The sequence below is a fragment of the Seriola dumerili genome, unplaced genomic scaffold (assembly GCF_002260705.1).
Source record: "Seriola dumerili isolate Sdu_G_001 unplaced genomic scaffold, Sdu_1.0 BDQW01000044.1, whole genome shotgun sequence".
Classification (NCBI taxonomy): domain Eukaryota; kingdom Metazoa; phylum Chordata; class Actinopteri; order Carangiformes; family Carangidae; genus Seriola; species Seriola dumerili.
Window position 1 is genome coordinate 2,126,766 of NW_019174299.1, and position 20,763 is coordinate 2,147,528.

Genomic DNA, 20,763 nt, shown 5'->3' on the forward strand with positions numbered 1-20,763 from the left:
AGAGGAGAAAGAAAGCCTCCTTTTAATCTCAGGTCAACAGTTTGGTCGGTGTGGACGATGTGAGTCGGCAGATTACGGAGGCCAGAGTCTGTTTTTCAATCATGGAGGTGCTTCTCTTTTGTCTCTGGAATCTATTGGTAGATGAACCTTGATGTCAGCATGGGGTCAAACGCGCCCTAAATGTTTTTTGCTCCACGCACCTGACTTCTGTCAGCATGTCAATACAGCATAGATGATTTACCCTTTAAAGACACATAAGTGGGAACTAACATGGTCTAATGATGTAGCAGCTACAGGTGACTCACATGTGGCTTATGATTCAAGACAGTCCAACCACAGTCAGTATGGAAGTGCAGACAACCTCTCTGGTCTGGATATATGTTAACAGGACAGAACAGCTGAACTCTTCATATGAATACAACACCACGGATTTGATTGAAGACTCAGACAAATACCAGTCTTACATAATTGGTCTCTTCCTGTCCTGCCTGTACACAATCCTCCTCTTTCCTATTGGATTTATCGGTAACATCTTAATCCTGGTGGTGAACCTGAACCACAGAGAAAAGATGACCATCCCTGACCTTTACTTTGTCAACCTGGCCGTAGCTGACCTCATCCTGGTGGCAGATTCGCTCATCGAGGTCTTCAACCTGAACGAGAAGTATTACGACTATGCCGTCCTCTGCACCTTCATGTCCCTTTTCCTGCAGATCAACATGTACAGCAGTATCTTCTTCCTCACGTGGATGAGCTTCGACCGGTACGTTGCCTTGGCTAGCTCCATAAGCAGCAGCCCGCTGAGGACTATGCAGCACGCCAAGCTCAGCTGTGGCCTCATCTGGATGGCCTCCATCCTGGCCACCCTCCTCCCCTTCACCATTGTGCAGACGCAGCACAGGGGTGAGGTGCACTTCTGCTTTGCCAACGTCTTTGAGATCCAGTGGCTGGAGGTTACCATTGGCTTTTTGGTGCCGTTCTCCATCATTGGTCTATGCTACTCTCTGATCGGGCGCATCCTCATGAGGGCCCAGAAGCACCGTGGACTGTGGCCACGGCGGCAGAAAGCCCTGCGCATGATCGTGGTGGTGGTTCTGGTGTTCTTCATCTGCTGGCTCCCGGAGAACGTCTTCATCAGCATCCAGCTGCTGCAGGGCACAGCTGACCCGTCGCAGAGGACTGCTACCACCCTGTGGCACGACTACCCGCTCACAGGCCACATTGTTAACCTGGCAGCTTTCTCCAACAGCTGCCTCAACCCCATTATCTACAGCTTTCTAGGGGAAACCTTCAGGGACAAGCTGCGTCTCTTCATTAAGCAGAAGGCCAGCTGGTCAGTAGTGAACCGCTTCTGCCACCACGGCCTCGATTTACGCCTCCCTGTCAGGAGCGAAGTGTCAGAGGTGTGACTGCTGAGAAGAGGGACAATTATGAAACCAAGTCCACAAAATATGCTAAAAAAAAAATCTTTATATCAAAGTGATATATCACCTAGTGTGAAATATTACCTCATCTTTCTTTCAACTGTTGTTTAGCTTTGCCTCATAGTTGTACCAGTGTCTCAGTTAACCTGCTCACTTTCTGAACAAAAAAAAAACCCCCACAAAAGCACCATGAACGTTCAGTCAAAGGATGAAAATTACTTGATGTGTGTATCTTTTTAAGTAGATAACAATGCACATACAGTACTTAAAGCTATTTCATGTTTATCTGCCTGTTGGACTGTTTTCTTTTAAGTGGATTTAGTGTGTTATTCCTTCAAAAAGTTATCTGGGTGGCGAGGCGGGCAACAGTGGATGAAATGCTAGTGAGAGGCAAAATGTCAGCATCTGCCCCCAGGAGTACAGCCTGAGTGGACGGATGAGTCTCAGAAGAGAACAGTGTAACATTTTGAATTGTGTGGCCTCTGATATAAATCTTTCAGAACATTTTCTGGGTATGTGGTAGAGATAGAAAAAGCTGCGTCACGGCTAAAGCAACACACGTAGAGGAAATACTGCGTCACATAAAATCTAATCAGGTGTCGTTTCAGTCAAAAACCCAACATGTTCTTGCACAGGAAGTAAACGTGGCATTTATCAAGAAATTCAAACATACCCACCATCCACATCAACAACATCGTGACAGCACATGAGAAAATGAATGTCATGTTTCAAAGCAGTAACGCATCTTAACGCAATGTAACAGCGATTCAGGACATCACAGTCAAGGAACAAAAGGAACAATCAGATAATACAGATTCAGTTTCTTTCTACTTTCTGTTAGACTTTTTTTCCTGTGTTGAAATCAAAAGGTATTATGTATCCATAACATTCATTGGACAATGCAAACAGATGTTCACAGATGTGTTTTTATTTTTAGAAATAAAGAAAATGCCACATTTTCTAGGAATATAAAGTGAAACTTGTTGATGAATTCTAATGACATCAAATTTGTTTTTTAGATTCCAAAAACAGCATTTTAGCAGGTTTTTTTTTGTGTGTGTTAAATTATTACATGAAATAAATAAAGGGTACTGCAGCTACACCCTTTATTTCTTTCTTGTTGTACTGAAAGTTTCCATCACAGCCAAGCTATGAGGTGGGTAAAGAAAATGTATGATCCAATTTTTCTTTTTTTTTGGGGGGGGGGGGGGATTAGTCTCCAGAATCTGGCGCCTGAGCTCGTCTGTATTGTGGTAATGCAGGGAATCAGTGAGCGCTCATGTTCAAAGAAGGCTGAGTTATTGCATCACTTGTCAGTCCCTGTTAGCGTGATGGGAGAGCAAAGAGGCAGGTGTTGTTCTGCCAGGAGGGGATGAGACTGGGTAAACACATCATTCAATGTTGATAATGTGAAGCCGCTTCAATATTTTGTTCTTACCTGTCTTAACATATATTACACTGATAAACAACAGTAGCAAACCCTGGACATAAGTGATGGACCTGGGACTAACAGTTCCCCAAGTCAAACATATGCTTTATCTGCACATTTGTGTCTTAGGGTTAGAGTTAGTTATAGGTAATTCTTTAGATAGAAAAAAACGAAATCAAAGATATGCCATCAGACATAATGTATGAGCCATCACTGTACATGTGGAGTCTCATCTTGTATCATCACAATCTGATTTTGATGCTTTTGGCTGAACAAAGATGCTCATTAATGCATTGATCACAGGTTAATGTAATGCAGATTACCAGGCTACACAGGTGCAGTATAAACATTTTTGAATTGTGTCCCATCAGAGGCCTCATTGTAGAGGTTCCCTGAAACCTGTCATAAAGTTTTACAGCCTCTTTGTTTGTTGATCCGTCAGGACTAAACATTATAAATTCTATTTCTGTAATATCGCACAGTTTGTTTTCTTAAATTCAGTAGTGCTCACACTCATCTGTCTACACTGAAAAAAGGGTTAAAAGAATTTTCACTTCATATTTCTGCAAAACAAAACACTGCACAGTGTCATGCACAACAGGTTCTGTGCATTGGGAATGTTAAAGAGATGGATGTGTTGTTCAGTATGGACTAAAAGAATACAGGAGGAAAGACTGCCACACCTACGATGAAGACTGTTCATCAGTGTGTAAAAATCTGTGTATTGCCAGCCTGTGGTGTGCCTGTGCTGTGTTTGTGCATGAGGCAGCCAGAGATAATGGCGTGACTGGGAAAAACAGGAGTCCAAACCACAAACTGTTATTCCAGCTGTAACAGTCCCAGCAGCCTGGGAAAGCAGCGCTGAGGATTGTGTGAGTGATTGTTTATTAGAGGTCTGCAAAAATGCAAAACTTGTTGTGGTCCATGTTACTAAAGATTTTTTTTTTATGTTTCCATTACACAATTTTATGTCTCCATAGGTTAAGTATGCAAAATAGCATCCAGTGTGTTCTGCTTTTCAGAGTTTTGTTAACCAGGTTTAAACACAGATTATATGTTTGCATTTGATGTAATGGCTAGAATCATCTGTTAACAGAACCTGTTTCTAACAAAAGCCACAGAGCGCACAAAGACAAGAAGACAGGCGAGCAATGCAATGAGAGCTGTCAAGTTCATTGATATAAACAAGCAACACCTAGACACCAGAGCCAAGACCCCCCAAGTTCAAACCCCAGGGAGAGGCAAAGGATCATCTTTACATCACACATACACACATCCACACGCATACAAACACACATGAGATGAGATGCTGTGAGAAGAGGTTGACAGTGGACTGTGTGTACAGCTGAGACTACTGAGTAAGGTTAAAGGTTTGTGGTGACTGACGTCACAAAAGGGAAAGAGGGTGTGACTTTTCCCCTTGCTTACATCTACTATATTTCCTTTGGATGATGCTGCATTAAATGGGTTTGTGAGCAAAAATCAATCTGGTAAAAGAACACAAAACAATATTTCTAGGTTGTTCATGTATAACATTCGGCTGGTTATTCTTAAAGAAGGAGATGAACATGTTCATGTTGCCAATTTATGATGATAATGTAATCTAGACACAAATCCTGGAGCTTTTTACTGACTAAATTGAATGAAAAAGTTGTTGGCAAAATAATTGAAAACAATAATTTTGCAGGAATAAGGGCATATTGTCCTCATTATCCCTGTTGTGATACTCAAACACACAAATAGATACCCGTTTAACTGGTGCAAAACATGATAAAGAAAAAAAATGCTGCAACACATATGTCACAATGATCAGTTTCTGCTCAGAGAGCTGAGGATGTCTAAGAATAAATGAAATTTATGAGAATCTGCACTTTAGCTGCTCAAAATATGCAGAAAACAAATAAAGAAACAGGATTCAACTCTAAAAGTTTTCTTATGTAAGAAAGGTATTCTGGATTTTGGGGGTGGGGCAAAGTCAAAGTAATTACAACTGGATAGACCAGGGCTTATGCATAATTACAAGGCAGTGCACTCGATGGACCTCAGCAGCTGAATAATGGATTAAAAGTATAATTGCATTTGTAAATTAAAATCCCTCACAGGAAAAAAAGTGCTGAATGGAACAGATTAGCTTCCCACATTCAGAAGGAAGGAAAGGGGAGTTTGATTGTCTTATCAAGTTGTTTTCTACATATATATTGTATATTAAAAACAAAAACTTGATTATTAATACCAAAACTTAAATCTGCAAAGTATTGGAGACAGGTACTGGAGAAGTCAACTTTGGAATAAGAAAAGAAAAAGAAAAGTTATTTCCAAAAACTAAGAAAGATTTTTTATGTCAAAACTAAGCAATGTTTTTTCATATCTGACAATGGTGCCTTTTCATTGGTTTTTGATTCATCTTAAATGTGAGTATTTTACATCAAAAGTGAAATAAAATAAATCGATTTTTAGTTTTCCACCAGAATTATAGAGTAGATAATGCAACACTGAGATGGCAGAGCATAGTTTAAGAAGTTTAAGTTTTTAACAGTTTTTTCTTAAATTTATAGAGAGAGGAATAAAACAACAAAAAACTAAGTTTAAGACTAAGGTATTTCGTCACTGTTACTGGGGAAATATTTCTTAATTCATTTCAAATGTATATTTACTCAAAATACAAAAAGTACATTGATCCAGGAGGTGTAGTAGTCATGGATGTGGTTATAACAGAGGCAAGAGCCGTAATGAGAAATGTCTCCTCTCTGCAGCGCCCCCTGCACCACTGTTTGGTGTCCTGCAGTGCGCTGGCGTGTGGGCGCGGACGTGCACGCACTCGAGCAACAGATCCGAGCGCATGCGCAAATCATTGTTTTGACTGAAAATGCCGTCGGTTTCGAAAACGGCGGCCAATGCGTCTCCTCAAACCGAGAAACCTACCCACTATACGTGAGTAAAGCTGGTGCAAAGAAACGGCAAAATCGCTCGTTGTCGAAAATGTTACTTGCACGTGCACCCGTGCGCGTTTGCATTTCTCGCATTCCTCAACTCTTGTGTGTGCGTTAAAAACATGGTGCTTTTCCTGGCTTTGTGACTACCTAACGTTACATAGCAAACAGCGACTGCACGCTAACGACACCAGTCCTAATGTGGGAAACACGAACGTCTTAAATCACTTAACCGACGAGCCAGTCGTAACCGGAATCGTTTACAACTGTTTTACAGAGTTGAGCAATTGTTTTGAATTATCCGTTGAATATTATACCGTGAACTTGGTCTGCTAAATGATTAGCCAGGAACTCGCTAACCAGTCTGCTTGTAAATAGCTCGGCCTTATTTTGAGTTCCCTCTTGCTACGCACATTTATAGACGTACGCTCGGGGACGTTCAACCAGTATTACGTCGAAATACTTGCGTAATTCGCTCTGTGGATAGCGAGCTAACGATAGTGACCCAAAATATAGAGTAGCCCACACCAGTAGCAGCATATCACAACACTGAACTTTTTATTTGGCTTCGATTTATCGCTTAAATAATAGTCATATTAAAACCCAGTTCCTGACGAAACTTGTGCTTTTCCTCGTTGTTGCAGATACTTGAAGGAGTTCAGGACAGAGCAGTGCCCGTTGTTCCTCCAGCACAAGTGTACGCAGCACAGACCCTTTACGTGCTTTCACTGGCATTTTCTCAACCAGCGGCGAAGACGACCCATAAGAAGAAGAGACGGGACTTTCAATTACAGCCCCGACGTGTACTGCACGAAATACGACGAGACCACAGGCATTTGTCCAGATGGAGATGAGTAAGTCCCAGTTTCAGTCATTACCATCCTCCAGATTCATGAAAATGTCAGCGTGTGTCATGATGCAGCTGACGCTCTGCGGACTAGTTTGGGGCGAGGACCACTGCAAAGTAATACCACTAAAATACACAGTATACTTAAGTGATAGACAGGTGTTTATGTCTTCCCTTCTCTGACCTTAAATGGCTTTGGGCGCTGTTTGCCGTGATTGGGAGGAATTGTGTGGATAGTGTGTGTGATTGTGTGTCTGGTTTCTGTGCTTGTGTTGGACTTCATTGCTTCATACAGTGAGTTTTACAGTGAGTGAAACAAACCTAAACAAGCTGAAGCACTTTCTCATTGTGTTGTAGTATGCAGACCAAATAGCATGTTCAATGTAGATACGGTTTGCAGAGTCCTGTTTTTATTATGTTTGTGTATTAGGAGGAAAATTGTAATAGATTAAAACTAATGTTAATTCCACACAAGTGTGTAGGATAAGCAAACTTTGTCTAATGCCATATGTGTGGGGCTGCAACAAATGATAAACTTTATTATTGACAAATTTACTGGTTATTCTCTTGATTCATTATTTTGTTCATAAAATATAAGAAAATACCAAAGAAATGCACGTTATACTTTCCAACAACTCAATGTGACATATTCAAACATCTTGTTTTGTCCAACCAACAGTTGACAACATTCAATTTAGTATCATGTACATGGTTGGAACCTGCCAATATTTGGCATTTTGCTTAAAAAATGCTAAAATAATTATATGATTATGAAAATAGCCAGTTAATTTTCTGTCCATCAATTAATTGTTGCAGCTCTATATATGTGCACATTAACTCAACTGGGACTGAACTCAGATTATAACCTGCCGGTTTATTTAAAACTGTTTTTTTTTTTTTTTTTTTTGCTGTTGTTGTTATGGGTTTTTTTTTAATAATCAAAATTTGAGTGCTCAAAACATAAAATGTGTATTCTTTGCACAAGTGAGAAGTGCACAATGAAGAATGAATCTGCTATTTTGGAATTTATTTATTTACACAGGAAAATAGGATTTGATTTGTAGTTGCTTGGTAAGCAGTATTAATCACTTAGTTGCCCTGTCAGTATGATGTTGCAGCAGGTTTTGGCAGCACGTTACATTCTCTTGAACTGACCCTTTAGTTGGACTCATTTGTCTTTGAGATAGGCTACTTGCCAGGTCGGATCTGCCCTGCAACGTTGTATTAATGACTACCACTATTATTTGCAGCTATTGGCAACATTTGATGCAACATTTCCTCCCTATCTTCATATTTAAAAAAAAAAAGAAAAAGAAAAAAAGAAGAAAAAAAGCCAGTTCCTCTTGTTTGTATTTTTCTTATATGTGAGCAGAGTTTTGTGCATAGTGTCTTTTGACCTCTGTCATTGCAGGAGGAAAACATTTTTTGAAAGGCTTGTGGCTTCAGAGGAATCAAGCATTGTCATAAGTATTGATTAACTGTCTAGTGGCACAGAAACTGGATACATGAATTCTCAAGAGGTGGCAATGGCATTCCCCTTTAATTTGCATCAGGTAGTATCGAAAGACAGTAGGCTCTCTCTGTGATTGGAAATTATAAACGGTGGAGCATTTAATTGAGCCCCACATCGAAATAAAATAGTTGAACTAATGGAAAATGAACGACTGCAGTCCTTATAATGCCTCCACTGCCAATAGAAGCTATTTCTGTATGACCTTATGTGTTGCTATAGCAACTGTTGCTACTCAAGAAAGGAAAATTTGCTTTATTCAAAAGGCTTATTGGGCATACATTTCTTGAGGCATTGCTTGTGTGTCAGCCCTGCATTCACAACAGAATATTATTCCTGATTTAAAAATGTGTGCAACTAAGAATTATCTTCTTTTAATTCAATTCATAAGCCCTGCGGGTCCATCACAGACTCTCTGGACCATGTCTTAAATGTCAGTGCAGTGCTTGCCTGTTTTGTGCTTCAGGATTCGTGTCATATCAAACATGCTGCCTGCGCAATTTGAATTGGTAGTGAACATTCATATCTTGAACATAAAGAAGATTTATACAGTTTAAAAACAAGTTTCTCCTTAATTATGTCCACAAATTTTTCATTTTAGATCATTTTAATGTCACATCAAATCATTTTATCACATAAACTGAAACATTTCAATGTTGTTTCCTTGCTTTCTCAGCTGTCCTTACTTACACCGGACCACTGGTGACACAGAGCGCAAGTACCATCTACGCTATTACAAGACAGGCACTTGTATCCATGAGACAGATGCTCGAGGGCATTGTGTGAAGAATGGCCTCCACTGTGCTTTTGCTCACGGGCCACATGATCTCCGACCTCCAGTCTATGATATCAGGTGACATACATAGCAAATAGTGGCCTCTCTTTTCACTGCCAAACTTTTCACTCATGAACTTCACAATGGAACAAACAAATCAGCCAGTTTAGACATAATGTAAACAGAATACGGGTATTGTAGGGGTTTAATGGATTGCCAGAGTCACAGTTTGTTGTTAGGGCTAACCGTTTAGGAAAACCTGATGATAAATAAATATATTTGTAATAAAATGTTTAGTTCAGCTCTGTGCTGAGGTTAGCTGATAGCAGATTATACCAAGACCAAGACTATCATGTTACATGTGTCACTATGAACCAGAATGGCCAGGTGTCACTTGTATATGTATTGTGCTTTGTATTTATGACTTAAGTATTTTGAGATTTAGATTGAACAAATATTTCATCAAAAGCTGCAGTTCAATCATGAAATTAGCTTGTGATTGGTGATTTTAAAAATGTCAGTGAGATAATTCTCCTTCACACTACATTTGTTGTTTTAGACAACAATGGTCCAAAGTATAAGGGCATCAAACCAACCTCTCTTTTTGCTTTTTGAGGAACAAGGAATTAAAATAACATTCATTGTTTTGTGCACAGAGAGATCCAAGCACAAGAGGCCCTTCAAAATGGACAGCTGGGATCTGGAGAAGGTATTCCTGATTTGCAGCCTGGTGTGTTAGCCAGCCAAGCTATGATTGAGAAAACGCTGACAGAAGACCCTCGGTGGCAAGGTGAGAAGCCCCATCTTAAATGGTCTCATCCAGTGCCAACCAAACCACAATTCATTCTAAAGGACCAAACCTCTTATTTTTCTGCAAAATCAATGAAAAATGATATTCATACTTTGTGCCTTGTACTTTATTTTTCAGATACCAACTTTGTTTTAGCCAATTATAAAACAGATCAGTGTACTAAGCCCCCAAGACTATGCAGACAGGGCTATGCTTGCCCCCACTACCACAACAGTAGAGATCGAAGACGAAATCCACGAAAGTTTAAATATAGGTAAGATAAGGTAAAATAGCAAAAAGCTGTGTAGCTGCAGTGTGTTAACAGTTCTGTGTGTTAAGAGTTCTGGTCCTGTGATTAACATTGCAGGTCAACTCCTTGCCCAAATGTGAAACATGGGGATGAGTGGGGCGAGCCCTCAAAGTGTGACAGTGGAGACAGTTGCCAATATTGTCACTCTCGCACTGAACAGCAGTTTCACCCGGAGGTGAGTGAATTTTCCTTTCCCTAAAATAAAAATAGAGATAAGTCACATCCAACCTTGCTGTAATAAAACTTTCAATAATATACAGTATATAATTTGAGTTGTTGTCAAATAAACTGTTATATTTGAGCTGTTTTGGCTGTTAATGACATTTTAGCTTCACTAATGTAATTAGCTTTTACTTAACTTTGTATCTCAATGGCTTGTGATTTGTTTTTCTTTCTCCAAGATCTACAAATCTACTAAATGCAATGACATGCGACAAACTGGATACTGTCCCAGAGGACCATTTTGTGCATTTGCACATGTAGAAAGTAAGTAAAAAGCTTGTCAACACTAACTACTGTTTTTGTGATGCTAATTACCTGCCACTGGCCAACTCTGTTGTTTTGTTTATTATGTTTAATAAGAGAGGAAAGATGAAGCTAAAGTGAAATGATATGATGGACATATCTGACTTCCGAAATTCACTCTTCTTATATTAGAAGGTTCTTTTGAGCTTTCAAAGTTCTTCTCGTCCTTTTGAGTCTCTGATTGATTTCCTCACAGTGATAAGAAACATTGATGTTATTGGATGTACATGCAGTTTAATGTTCATCCTTTTAAAACCCTTCCAGGAATTCCCTCCACAGAGGAGACCATGAGTTCATTGCTAACGGCGATACAGTCGAGCTCACAGTCCCAGCTGGGCTCTCAGCAGTATTCAGAGTGTCCAGTCAGTGAGTGGAACAGTGGAGGAAACTCCACCACCAGCGCAACCAGTAGCAACGGACAAGTGGGAAGTGTATGTTTTCTCTGTTGTTACAGCAGTCCTTCAATCAGAATCGGTTTGACGAGGGTGCTGGTGTTTTTAAGAGTTCACACATTTCTTACAATTTTAAGAAAATTGCTGCTTTTGTAACCAACTAAATAACAGTGACACTGAAACCAGCCTTTGACATGTTGTGTACCATGCTCTCATTTTTCTGTTGGCATGTTTTTTATACATTGATTTGTCATTGTTACTATATTCTTTTATTGTTTTACATTTCATTACCACAATTTTTGGAAAGAACAGAGGCAGTTTTTCATTGAAAGCTTTATTTAGGAAGATTATTCAGTAAAAACAGTTGTCATTTATTGTTATGTTCTCAATCTAAGATAGATGCTCATGTCTATCTCAGCAGTCATCACCTCCATTGCCCATTCAGAATAATGGTTTTATTAATTTAATGTTTTGATCATCATTTTATTAAGATCATGTGCGCTTCTCTTTCTCAGGTTTCATGTTCTAATAGCTCAACTGTAACGCCAAGCTCAGGAAGCGACAGTTTGTTATCCCCAGTGGGATCCATCAGCAGACCCAAATCCTTAACTAATAGTAGTTTATGTTCAGAGTCCACCACATCCAGTGTCTCATCTCTGACGTCTAACTATCCTAAAGCTCCGGGCTTTGAACGTGAGGATCAGGTACACAGACTAAAGAATACAACACGCTGACAACTGTAGGGCCTTACACTTCACTATTGTATCATTGTCATTCTCTTTATTTCTCATTCATTATTTGCCATGTCATTTTAATTTTATCACTTTGAGCCATTTTCCCATGAATTGTATTGTTTTTAGCTCTGCAGTTTTAGTATTTACACATATAAGTTACATCTTATATATAATCATAATCAAATTTCATGTGATGATTGTCGTCGTTGAGATAATTCACTTGATGACAGTTCTTAAAATATGCATCCACAGGCATTGCGGAATGCTGAATAATCTAAAAAGTATTAAGTAATTTATATCTGGGTGATCTGACTTTTTTTCAAAAGCCCATCTGAATCTATTTATAATTATTGCATTTTTTTTTATCTGAGAAGCCGAATCTTACAATCAGAGTGCCTAAAAAGCATTTTCACACTGGACACATGGCCAGTAGTGTTTGGCAGTATTTTTGAATCATTCCTAGAGCTACAAGAGTCAAGTCACATGATCAGTTTACACACCTCTGATTCAGAGTAGATGTAATTCAGCAGACAGTCACCACATAAATCATCACAATAACAAGTACTATTGAAGATCAGCAGTCTTTACCACTTCTCCTGTCACCAGGTTTCAGTTAGCTCTGTCTTGGAAACTGAAAAATGGTTAAGGGCAAAGAGTCAATGTTTAAATAAGCTCTTTTTAAGGCTATTTTCTGTCTCTGGCTAAGTGTAGTGTAAAAATACCCTTTAATTGATATTAACTGTCTGGATGCAAAGTTTAGATTTATGTCACTGAAATGTGCTGTTTTGTTGTTATTTGATCATATTTAGATCAAGAACAAGGGGCAGGTGGATCAAAAATTGATGGACCAAGAAAAACAGGTTTGTGTTTTAATGGGTGTCTTTGTGGTTATAGTGGGCTGATATTACATAATAAATAATGTATTTATTTAGTTAGAAAACCTAAACCATAATTAACAAATATCTTCTGTGCTCCCCTTTTAGACACAAAATACTGTATTCTCTGCGGTGAACCCTTTGGCATCAAGCTTTACCTCCAGTATAACATCCAGCTTGGCCTCTAGTATTGGCTCAGATAGTTCTTCACCGACCACCTTATCCACGATGAATGCAAAAGCCACTCCTTTCTATCCAGGGAGCAACACGGTGGAGTCTGTCATAGGTAAGTGCACGTAAACCCAATGGTAGGCTGGTTGAGATGACTACTACCACTCTGTATTTTGTTTTCAAATGTCAGTCAGATGTGTTGTGTTTTCCCATAGGATCCGCTCTGGACATCAATTTTAGTGACATAAATGTTGCATCTCTTGATAAGGAGCTAGAAGAGCAAGACAACAGTGTTGGGTTGGCAAGTAAGGACCCCGAGTTTGTTAAAGCACTTGTGGTTGTTTGACCATTTGATCATGAATGGCCTTCTCATAATATGCTTGGTAAATTATTTTAAAAGCAACAGTAGCATATTGTTTGTCCCCCACAGGTCAAAGGGTGCTAGGTGGATCTGCTCCTGTTAACATTCCCGGCTCCCTGGCACGATCGTCCTCCTTTAATTCCTCGTCATCGCTCTCCACCTCCCCGTTAAGCTCCCTTTCCCAGTCCCTGTCGCAGTCCCTCCTGTCTGGGGCAGTATCGCAGCATAATCAACCTTCAAATCTGTTAGCCAAGCAAGAGCATGGCCTCCTGGGAACACCCACCTCCTCTTCCCAGAACTCTTTGGGTAAGCTGATAGCATCAGACATCTTGTTCCAAGTGAGATAGAAAGCATGCAACTTTAGATTTAAATCTCAGAGTCTTATGTGTCAATAAAATACCTCAAGAGTCTTGTAGACTTACTACACCACTACTCTGTTCAGTAATATTCAGCTTTTCATTGAGTACTTCCTTCAGCATTACTTATAATTCTAGTTCCATATGCAATAGTTAAAGCTGTGAAGAGTGGCAGTTATGAGTTTGATTCAGTAAGAGAAAACAATTTCTCTGAAAAACTTGGTTTAAAGGGGACCTATTATGCTTTTCTTTATTCTTTGTCATATGTGTATAATGTTACAATCTTGGATGTCCATGTTAAATATGACCAAAGTTTCAAATAATGAGATAAAAGTGACAAAAACTCAGGCGTCACACTGATCTGAACTCCAGGTTTCCAATGGGTTTTCTGCTACTCTAACCCTGCGACGAGCTGACGTCACAGATTTCCTGTCAGTGCAGTCAGTCATTTGGCAACATTTTGCTCGCAATTGCATTTCAGCACATTTCCCACACATACAACTATTAACGGGCATGTATAGAAAACCTGTTTTATAAGGATTGTGATTGAAAGACTAAGTTCACCGTTATTTCACACAAAAGCAAGTAATGGGTGTAATATTTACCAATCAGAGATGCCTTGCTGTAATCTTTGTTGCTTCAGATGTTAGTGCTGTCCACTTTCATATTGCAGATCGTATTCCGGCTTGAACATGTATGGATGGATTTGAGAAGTTCTGTTCTATTACTTAGTTTTACAGTTTGCTTTCAGAACCTCCACACCTGTAAGAGGATGAGACGGTGCTCTCAAGCACTGGGCACGGATAATTTGCAGGCTTCCAGAAGTTCAGCCAATCAGAAGAAAGGGGGCTTTTAAGGCAGCCCAAGCTGATATTGCTTGGTTCATTCAGAGGCTCAACTGGAGGGGGCTTCATAACAGGCAGTTTGAGATAAATAAGTACTTTTTTGATCTTTGAACCATTCAAAGCTTCTCTAATAGAGTCACAGAATAAAAATATAGAGCTGGAAATGAGCATAAAAGGTCCCCTTTAACAGAGAATTTCTCAAAGCTAAATCACTGCTTTTAAAAATAAAAAACACCAGTTCAGGATTAATTAGCTCTAAATGAAATTGCTCTAAAGTTGCACACAGAGTCAAGAGTAACAATTCACTTTTATGCCCAACACATCACTCACCTAGGCTTAAATGGAGGAGCCAGCAGCATTTGGGATTTTGTAAGTGGCAGCTTTTCACCGAGTCCATCTCCAGTTTTCAGCAGCCTAACCTCCACAACCAGCAGTGCTGATCTGGCCCGCCTTTTTAGAGAACTGGACGAGGCCAAGAGGAAGATCAAACAATGGGAGGAGGCCTGGCATCAGGTCAAACAAGTCAGTGTTATAAATGAACTCGTTGCAATACATATCTTGGTGGATCAGAATGATTTCCCCCCTTTTTTTTTTCTTTCTTTTTTTTTTTTAATCACATTTTAACTTTGTTCCAGGCGTGTGAAGCATGCCAGAAAGAAGCTCACGAAGCAAAGGAACAAGCAAAAACAGCCGAGGCGGAGCGGCAGCTGGCAGAACAGAAGTGGGAGGAAACAGAGCGCAAGCTGAAAGAGCTCCAAGGGGACTTTGATGTGCTTTGTCGCACCCCTGGAACACCTCTTCTGCGTAGCTATGGCGAGCTGGACCAGCTCCCCTTGTCAAAGCTTCACTCCATCCAGAGTCAGCTGCGTAATGACCTAGACCTTATAGACGGGGTAAGAAAGACTAGATCACACACAGCATTTCATTCGTAGCATTTACATAGTTTTTAAAATGGTTTATCAGACTTATCATTCAAATCTGCGTTTTGTCATCAAGCATGCTTATTTGAAAAGTCTGCATGCAACTGTTATTTTCCTAAGTTGCGGCTGATATTCGCTCTTTTCTTCCCCAACAGGTAATATATCAGCTTCAGTCAAAGAAATGTATAGTTTGCCAAAAGCATGATCGTTGCATTGTTCTGCAGCCTTGCCAACATTATGTACTATGTGAGAACTGTGCACCTAGTAAAACAGAATGTCCCTACTGTAGAACGAAAATATTGAAGTGGTGATGTACAATTACTCAAGGTACTATTTAAAGAATTAGCCCTTTGAAAAACTACTAATAGATATTACATTTTCTAAATAGCAATGTCTGTTTCATACAGTGATTGACTTAATTTAGAACAAAATGATGTTTGACTGACAAAACAAATAGTATTACAAATCAGGTTATATACAGGGAATTCAATCATTGTAGCTTTTGCTCATTTTATGTGAACATGACCTCCATCAACCAGATAGCTTTCTCAATCCTGCGTTGCCCTTCCAAATCTTCAACTATGATTCAGACCCTCTGAAGGACGTAAGTCTTATGTCCAGAGATGTCTGCATTTGGTATACATTCATATATTTTGGCTAAAGACAGTTTCAGTTGTGCTTTCCCCTAACAAAATGCAAATATGCATTGCCAACCTGCCATATTGCTCTTACAGTAAATGCAAAATTAATGACAAATAAAATACAAACAGGACCAATAAACTCGGTTTAAAGCTTAATACGTAAAGTTATTAATGAGTGTGAGTTTGTTTTTCTGGCCACACATCTTGCTCTCTAATCTCATAAGGTAGCATCTTCTTAATTTAATGCACTTAAAGTCAGCAAATGTGAAGGCATTTCAACCCACATCTTTCCAGAAAATCCTGTGGAAATGTACTTTAACAGTCTATCACAACTGAAAATGGATATATCAGAGTTTTAAAATGCATATAAAAACTCTGTCTGTGACATACTGTAAGTCTTAAGTGGAAAAGGTTTGTTGAACAAATTATCCTTCTATATTAAAATGAGCTGCTCTGTAGATCATTTACCTTATGGCTCAAATTTGACTAAATTACAAACAAAGCCAATGTTGATAGTTTCCGAAAATAACCAGTGTCATTTCCGCTTGAGATCTCAAATACAAGGAAGTCACTATAAATGTTAGAAACATGCTGCTAGGAAATGGTGAGTTTATATACAAACTGGTCTGGTGATGTTAAACATAAAATGGGCAAATCTCAAAGCTGATTTTTATTGAAGAGGAAATCTTTTTTTTTTTTTCTTTCTTTCTTTTTTTTTTTGTTAGCCTAATTAGGCTGGAAATCCAGACAAAAAAGTGTATTCACATCATTTCACAGAGCACACAGCTTCCAGAACTGTCCAGTGATGATCCATGTCATTGTATCAGAAAGCACTACAACGTTTAGAAGCTCCGTGCTCTCAGGAATGAGCTCATGAACACACATGTATTTTTGCATTCAATACTTTGTAGAGTAATGAAAGGAAAAATAATCATCTTTGGCCAAAGTGTTCAACAGCAGAGTCTCCATATGCAGATTTGTAACATGTTTCACATCTGATGAGTTATTAGTGCTGAATGAAGACCTGTGTCTATAAATCAGCAGCAGTAAATCAGAAACACATGAATGCTGTAGTTTATCAGTGTTCCTCTTTAAGTAAAGCAGCATTTTGTTAAACCCCAACTTTTCAGTGACATTTAATGCAACCAGTCAAGCATCATTATTTTGACCAACTTTCTGAAGAAGTTTGATTTCTTATTAAAGCACTTTGTTGACCTGGGACTTTATTAAAGGGTATATAGAATTTTGCTTTAAGCTGCTTTGTAGGTATTCTTTTGTGTCTTTTTTTAGATTTATACTTTTTTTTTCTATATAAGCTAATGTCTGAAGCATTTGTGTGTACTGTGAAACATAATTTGAATATTTCATGTTTCCTATTGTTAAATCATGGCATGGTTCTACATATTAAGATTTCATAGAAAAGTACTTAATAGTTTCTACTTTCATAGTTAGATTTATAAAATTTCAATCAAATAAGTGCAAATTTAAAATGCATTTTAGGCATAACCAGCAGCTGTAATATCAGTAAGGCACATGCTACATGTTAAGGCTGTTCAATCAGTTAGTTTTGTTTTGTAGAGATTTATATAGCCTAGCTATTAGAGAAGCATGTATTGTATTTGCTAAAAAGCCTGAAATGGTGATTTTTGTAGGAATCTAGCCTCTTGACCTTGTCTAGAACATATCGGCCTCTAACTCTAAAGTGCCTTGCCTTAGTTGAAAAGGATATGTGTAGAATTGTCAGAGCAAACACAAGTAGTTGAAGCTTGTGCACAGGTTTCTGCAAAATGTGTCTTGTTTAACTTTGCAGAAGCATCGACATGTGTATGACTATATGTGTATATATAAATATATGCCAGTGTATTCGGCCAATCCCATTAAGTATTTCTGCGGAAGTTAATTGAAAACAAGCATTGTCAGTGCCTGTGTCCTGACTTCAACCTTAGAAACGAACCGCCCCTCTCCCCTCCAACGACCCACCCGCTCATTCCTCGGTCGTGGTGCTCTTTTGGTGCAGCTTCAGTCTTTGAAATTAGTTTTTTTTTTTTTTTTTCAATTTAATGTTTGGGAGTATGCAAACATAGAACACATGGATTTGTATAGCAACATATAAAAATGCTTTTTAAACAGTTCAGTAACATTAATTAGTTTTATTGTAATAATTCTGCAGCGAATGAAGAATTCTGTCGTTAGCTTGTAGGTTGGATTTTGCAAAGGATTAGTGCTTAGGTTCCTCTAATTGAAATGACCTTCTACTGTGTTAAAAAATCTTTTTATTCTTGCTTTAAATTCAATAGAAAATCATGTATCTCCAGGTACACCTTTTGCTACTTACAAATATGGGAAAATGCATTGTTTACATTCACATAAATGTCGATTAAGCAACTCAGAGGAAAACTATCAAGAAAGGTTATGGTATTTTAGCATTTTCATGACTATATTTCAGCATAAAAGGCAGGCTAAACACTTCTGGTATTGCATGTTATGCGATATATTAACCAGCTACAAAAAAAAAAAGAAAAAGAAAAAAAAAAAGTTCGCACTGTGTCACACTGCCAGAATATTTGTATTGACTTATTTTTAGTGTAGTAAAGGCTTAATAACTTCTGCAAGCTTCGCTGCTACTGGAAAAGGTATTAATGTAGTTTCTTGTTATACATTTAGATGTTTGAATGTTGTGCATCCACAGGTCAGATTACAGAAACTATGAAATAATCTGTCTTCTGCATTTAACTTGACTAAATCTTATTTGATTGAATTTTTCATTTGTAAATCCATTAGAGTCAGAGTTTCAGTACTTTTGTAAATCACCTAGAATGATGTCACAGACCTCTACTGCTGTAGATGATCCCTTTTTTTGAATTGATTGAAGGTAAATGTATTTTTGTTGGAATTCTTTTCCCTCCATACACTGGATAGCAGTGTACGGTGCAGCTAATTTCACAGGGTCCTCTGGTCTGTTTTGTTAACGCCTGTGAAGCCAACTAAATTAATGATGTCTAGTGTAAAAATCTAAAAGTGAACCAAAGTAGTGTTCTAGTAGCTGTCCAAATATGTATTCTAAAGAGAAAATTTGCCCTTGAACAGAATTCAAATAATTGCTAAGGTATTGGAAAGATCAGCCTGTAGCTGTGAAGGGGGCAGGTCAGAGCACCGAGATTATGTAGATGAGACTGAGACGAAGTCCAGCATTGTGAGTGGCAGGAATTCTGTTTTTGGATGGATTTTTGCTTTAATATTTCATTCAGTAGGACATATATCCTCTTAGCGAGTACACAGCAGGACTATGCCAATGGCTTTTGCTTACAACATTAATGGACTTGAGCCCATTTTTTGCAGTTTTACCAAAGACCTGTACTATTGTTATTTCTTTTGTACTACATTTCATCATTACTTTTATTTCAGTAAGAAACCTAAATTGATTTTACAAAGTAATCACCTAGTACCTTAAATAGATAATGTTCATTAACAGTAATTAATGGCATCTTTTTCTAACTAAAGTTAGCTATAGTGAGTGGATACACAAATGATCAATGAAAAATGCATGGGTCAGATCCTCACAAAATGTGTATTTGTACATTTGATTTTGTGTTAAGTATACATTGACGTTTATGGCAGATTTGTGCAATACTGGCTAGCACATGCTGACCTTAAGCGAGGATTCAGTGTCAGTTTAATTGTTGTCTACAGTGAAGGAATGTCAAAGGTGAATGGCATTTGTGCTTCTAAAGTGGCCATATAACTTCACTACAGTACTGTTCTGAAGTTCATTTTGTTTGTTGATTTTTGCTTAACTAGATAATCTCAATCACTTTGGAAAATCTGATGGTTATGCATTATATGCTGTCAAGATAGACCTGACTGTAAGGTGCTTTCTTTTTACCTGACTTTTTGTTTTCTATTTCTGAAAGCCGTGGTCCAAATTAGGTTTTGTTTTGTTTTTTTTTGTAAAATTACAGGGGAAAATGATGATGATTGTGACAAGCATCAATGGCAGATACAGACATAATTAAAACTGAGTTGTTCTGATGGTAAATTGTTGGCTCTTGATCTCTCTAGTGGTCTACTTACCCTAATTCAAGTTTTCTGAAAAGAAATGAAACAAGCATTCACTTGGTAAGCACAGCATACATTTCTTTACATTCTTCAGATTTGTTAAATTTATGTCTAACGGACCAATTACACTTTGAAGTACATCTGTGCCTTTTAATAATTACATAATGTTGATTGGTATCGAGAATATTTCTGAGACAACATTCGGTCTATTTAATTAGAATCAAAATTCCAGTGCCTTACAATATTTTTGTGGACCACAATGTGATTGCTAAATGATCTCCTGCATTCAGGCCATTTAAATTGACTTATAATTGTCTTATCTCAGTCTGTATTTGCCATACCATTGAAGAAAACACAGCAATACCTAACCATTGAATACACCGTTTTGATCTCAATTACTTATTTGGCACCAAAAACTCAGTTGTTTGTGAGGAAAAGCACCAAATAGGAAGAATCTTGTAAATGAACTGTAATAGATGTATCATTATGCTCTGCATTGGAATAGTTTAATCTATTTTGCATTATTGTTAGTTGTTGTGTTGTCTTTTTGTTTTTAATATTATGAAAATGGAGCCTGAAGATTTATGCAATCTTGTACATGTATGAGTATGATGTATGGAACTGTTCAAAATGAGTAAAATACTAGTACAACAGGTGGTGTCGAAAGTAAATAATCTGAATGTGGAACCAGTTGTTCCATACACTTTAGAAAATTTCAGTAGAAATGTTATTTTAACATTGAAGCCCTGAAATATTGAATGTATTGTTCTAAATTAGATATTCAATGAATGGGTCACTGGATATTATGGAGCGCAGTTAATTCATTATGATGTAGCATCTAGTTGTGAACTGCTATTCAATAAAATTTATTA

At 38.1% G+C, this 20,763-nt stretch overlaps 2 protein-coding genes across 5 annotated transcripts; both read left to right on the forward strand.

Moving 5' to 3' along the window:
* The first annotated feature begins 305 nt into the window (after positions 1–305).
* gper1 (G protein-coupled estrogen receptor 1) lies at positions 306–1,416 on the forward strand. Its single transcript, XM_022739699.1, has one exon. It carries the CDS (start codon positions 306–308, stop codon positions 1,407–1,409), a length of 1,104 nt encoding a protein of 367 aa, XP_022595420.1. The 3' UTR covers positions 1,410–1,416.
* A 4,303-nt stretch (positions 1,417–5,719) lies between these two features.
* On the forward strand, positions 5,720–19,865 carry unkl (unkempt family like zinc finger). Of its 4 annotated transcripts, none has more exons than XM_022739331.1 (16): positions 5,720–5,784; positions 6,428–6,637; positions 8,817–8,993; positions 9,572–9,705; positions 9,844–9,979; positions 10,073–10,190; positions 10,417–10,501; positions 10,805–10,971; positions 11,448–11,636; positions 12,476–12,526; positions 12,650–12,827; positions 12,907–13,017; positions 13,143–13,379; positions 14,609–14,796; positions 14,910–15,167; positions 15,350–19,865. In XM_022739331.1, exons 1-16 carry the CDS (start codon positions 5,720–5,722, stop codon positions 15,503–15,505), a joined length of 2,460 nt encoding a protein of 819 aa, XP_022595052.1. In that variant the 3' UTR covers positions 15,506–19,865. The 4 variants fall into 4 exon arrangements, with proteins under 4 accessions (XP_022595052.1, XP_022595054.1, XP_022595053.1 ...); XM_022739333.1 differs by having other exon boundaries at positions 14,678–14,796; XM_022739332.1 differs by having other exon boundaries at positions 12,928–13,017.
* The last annotated feature ends 898 nt before the right edge of the window (positions 19,866–20,763 follow it).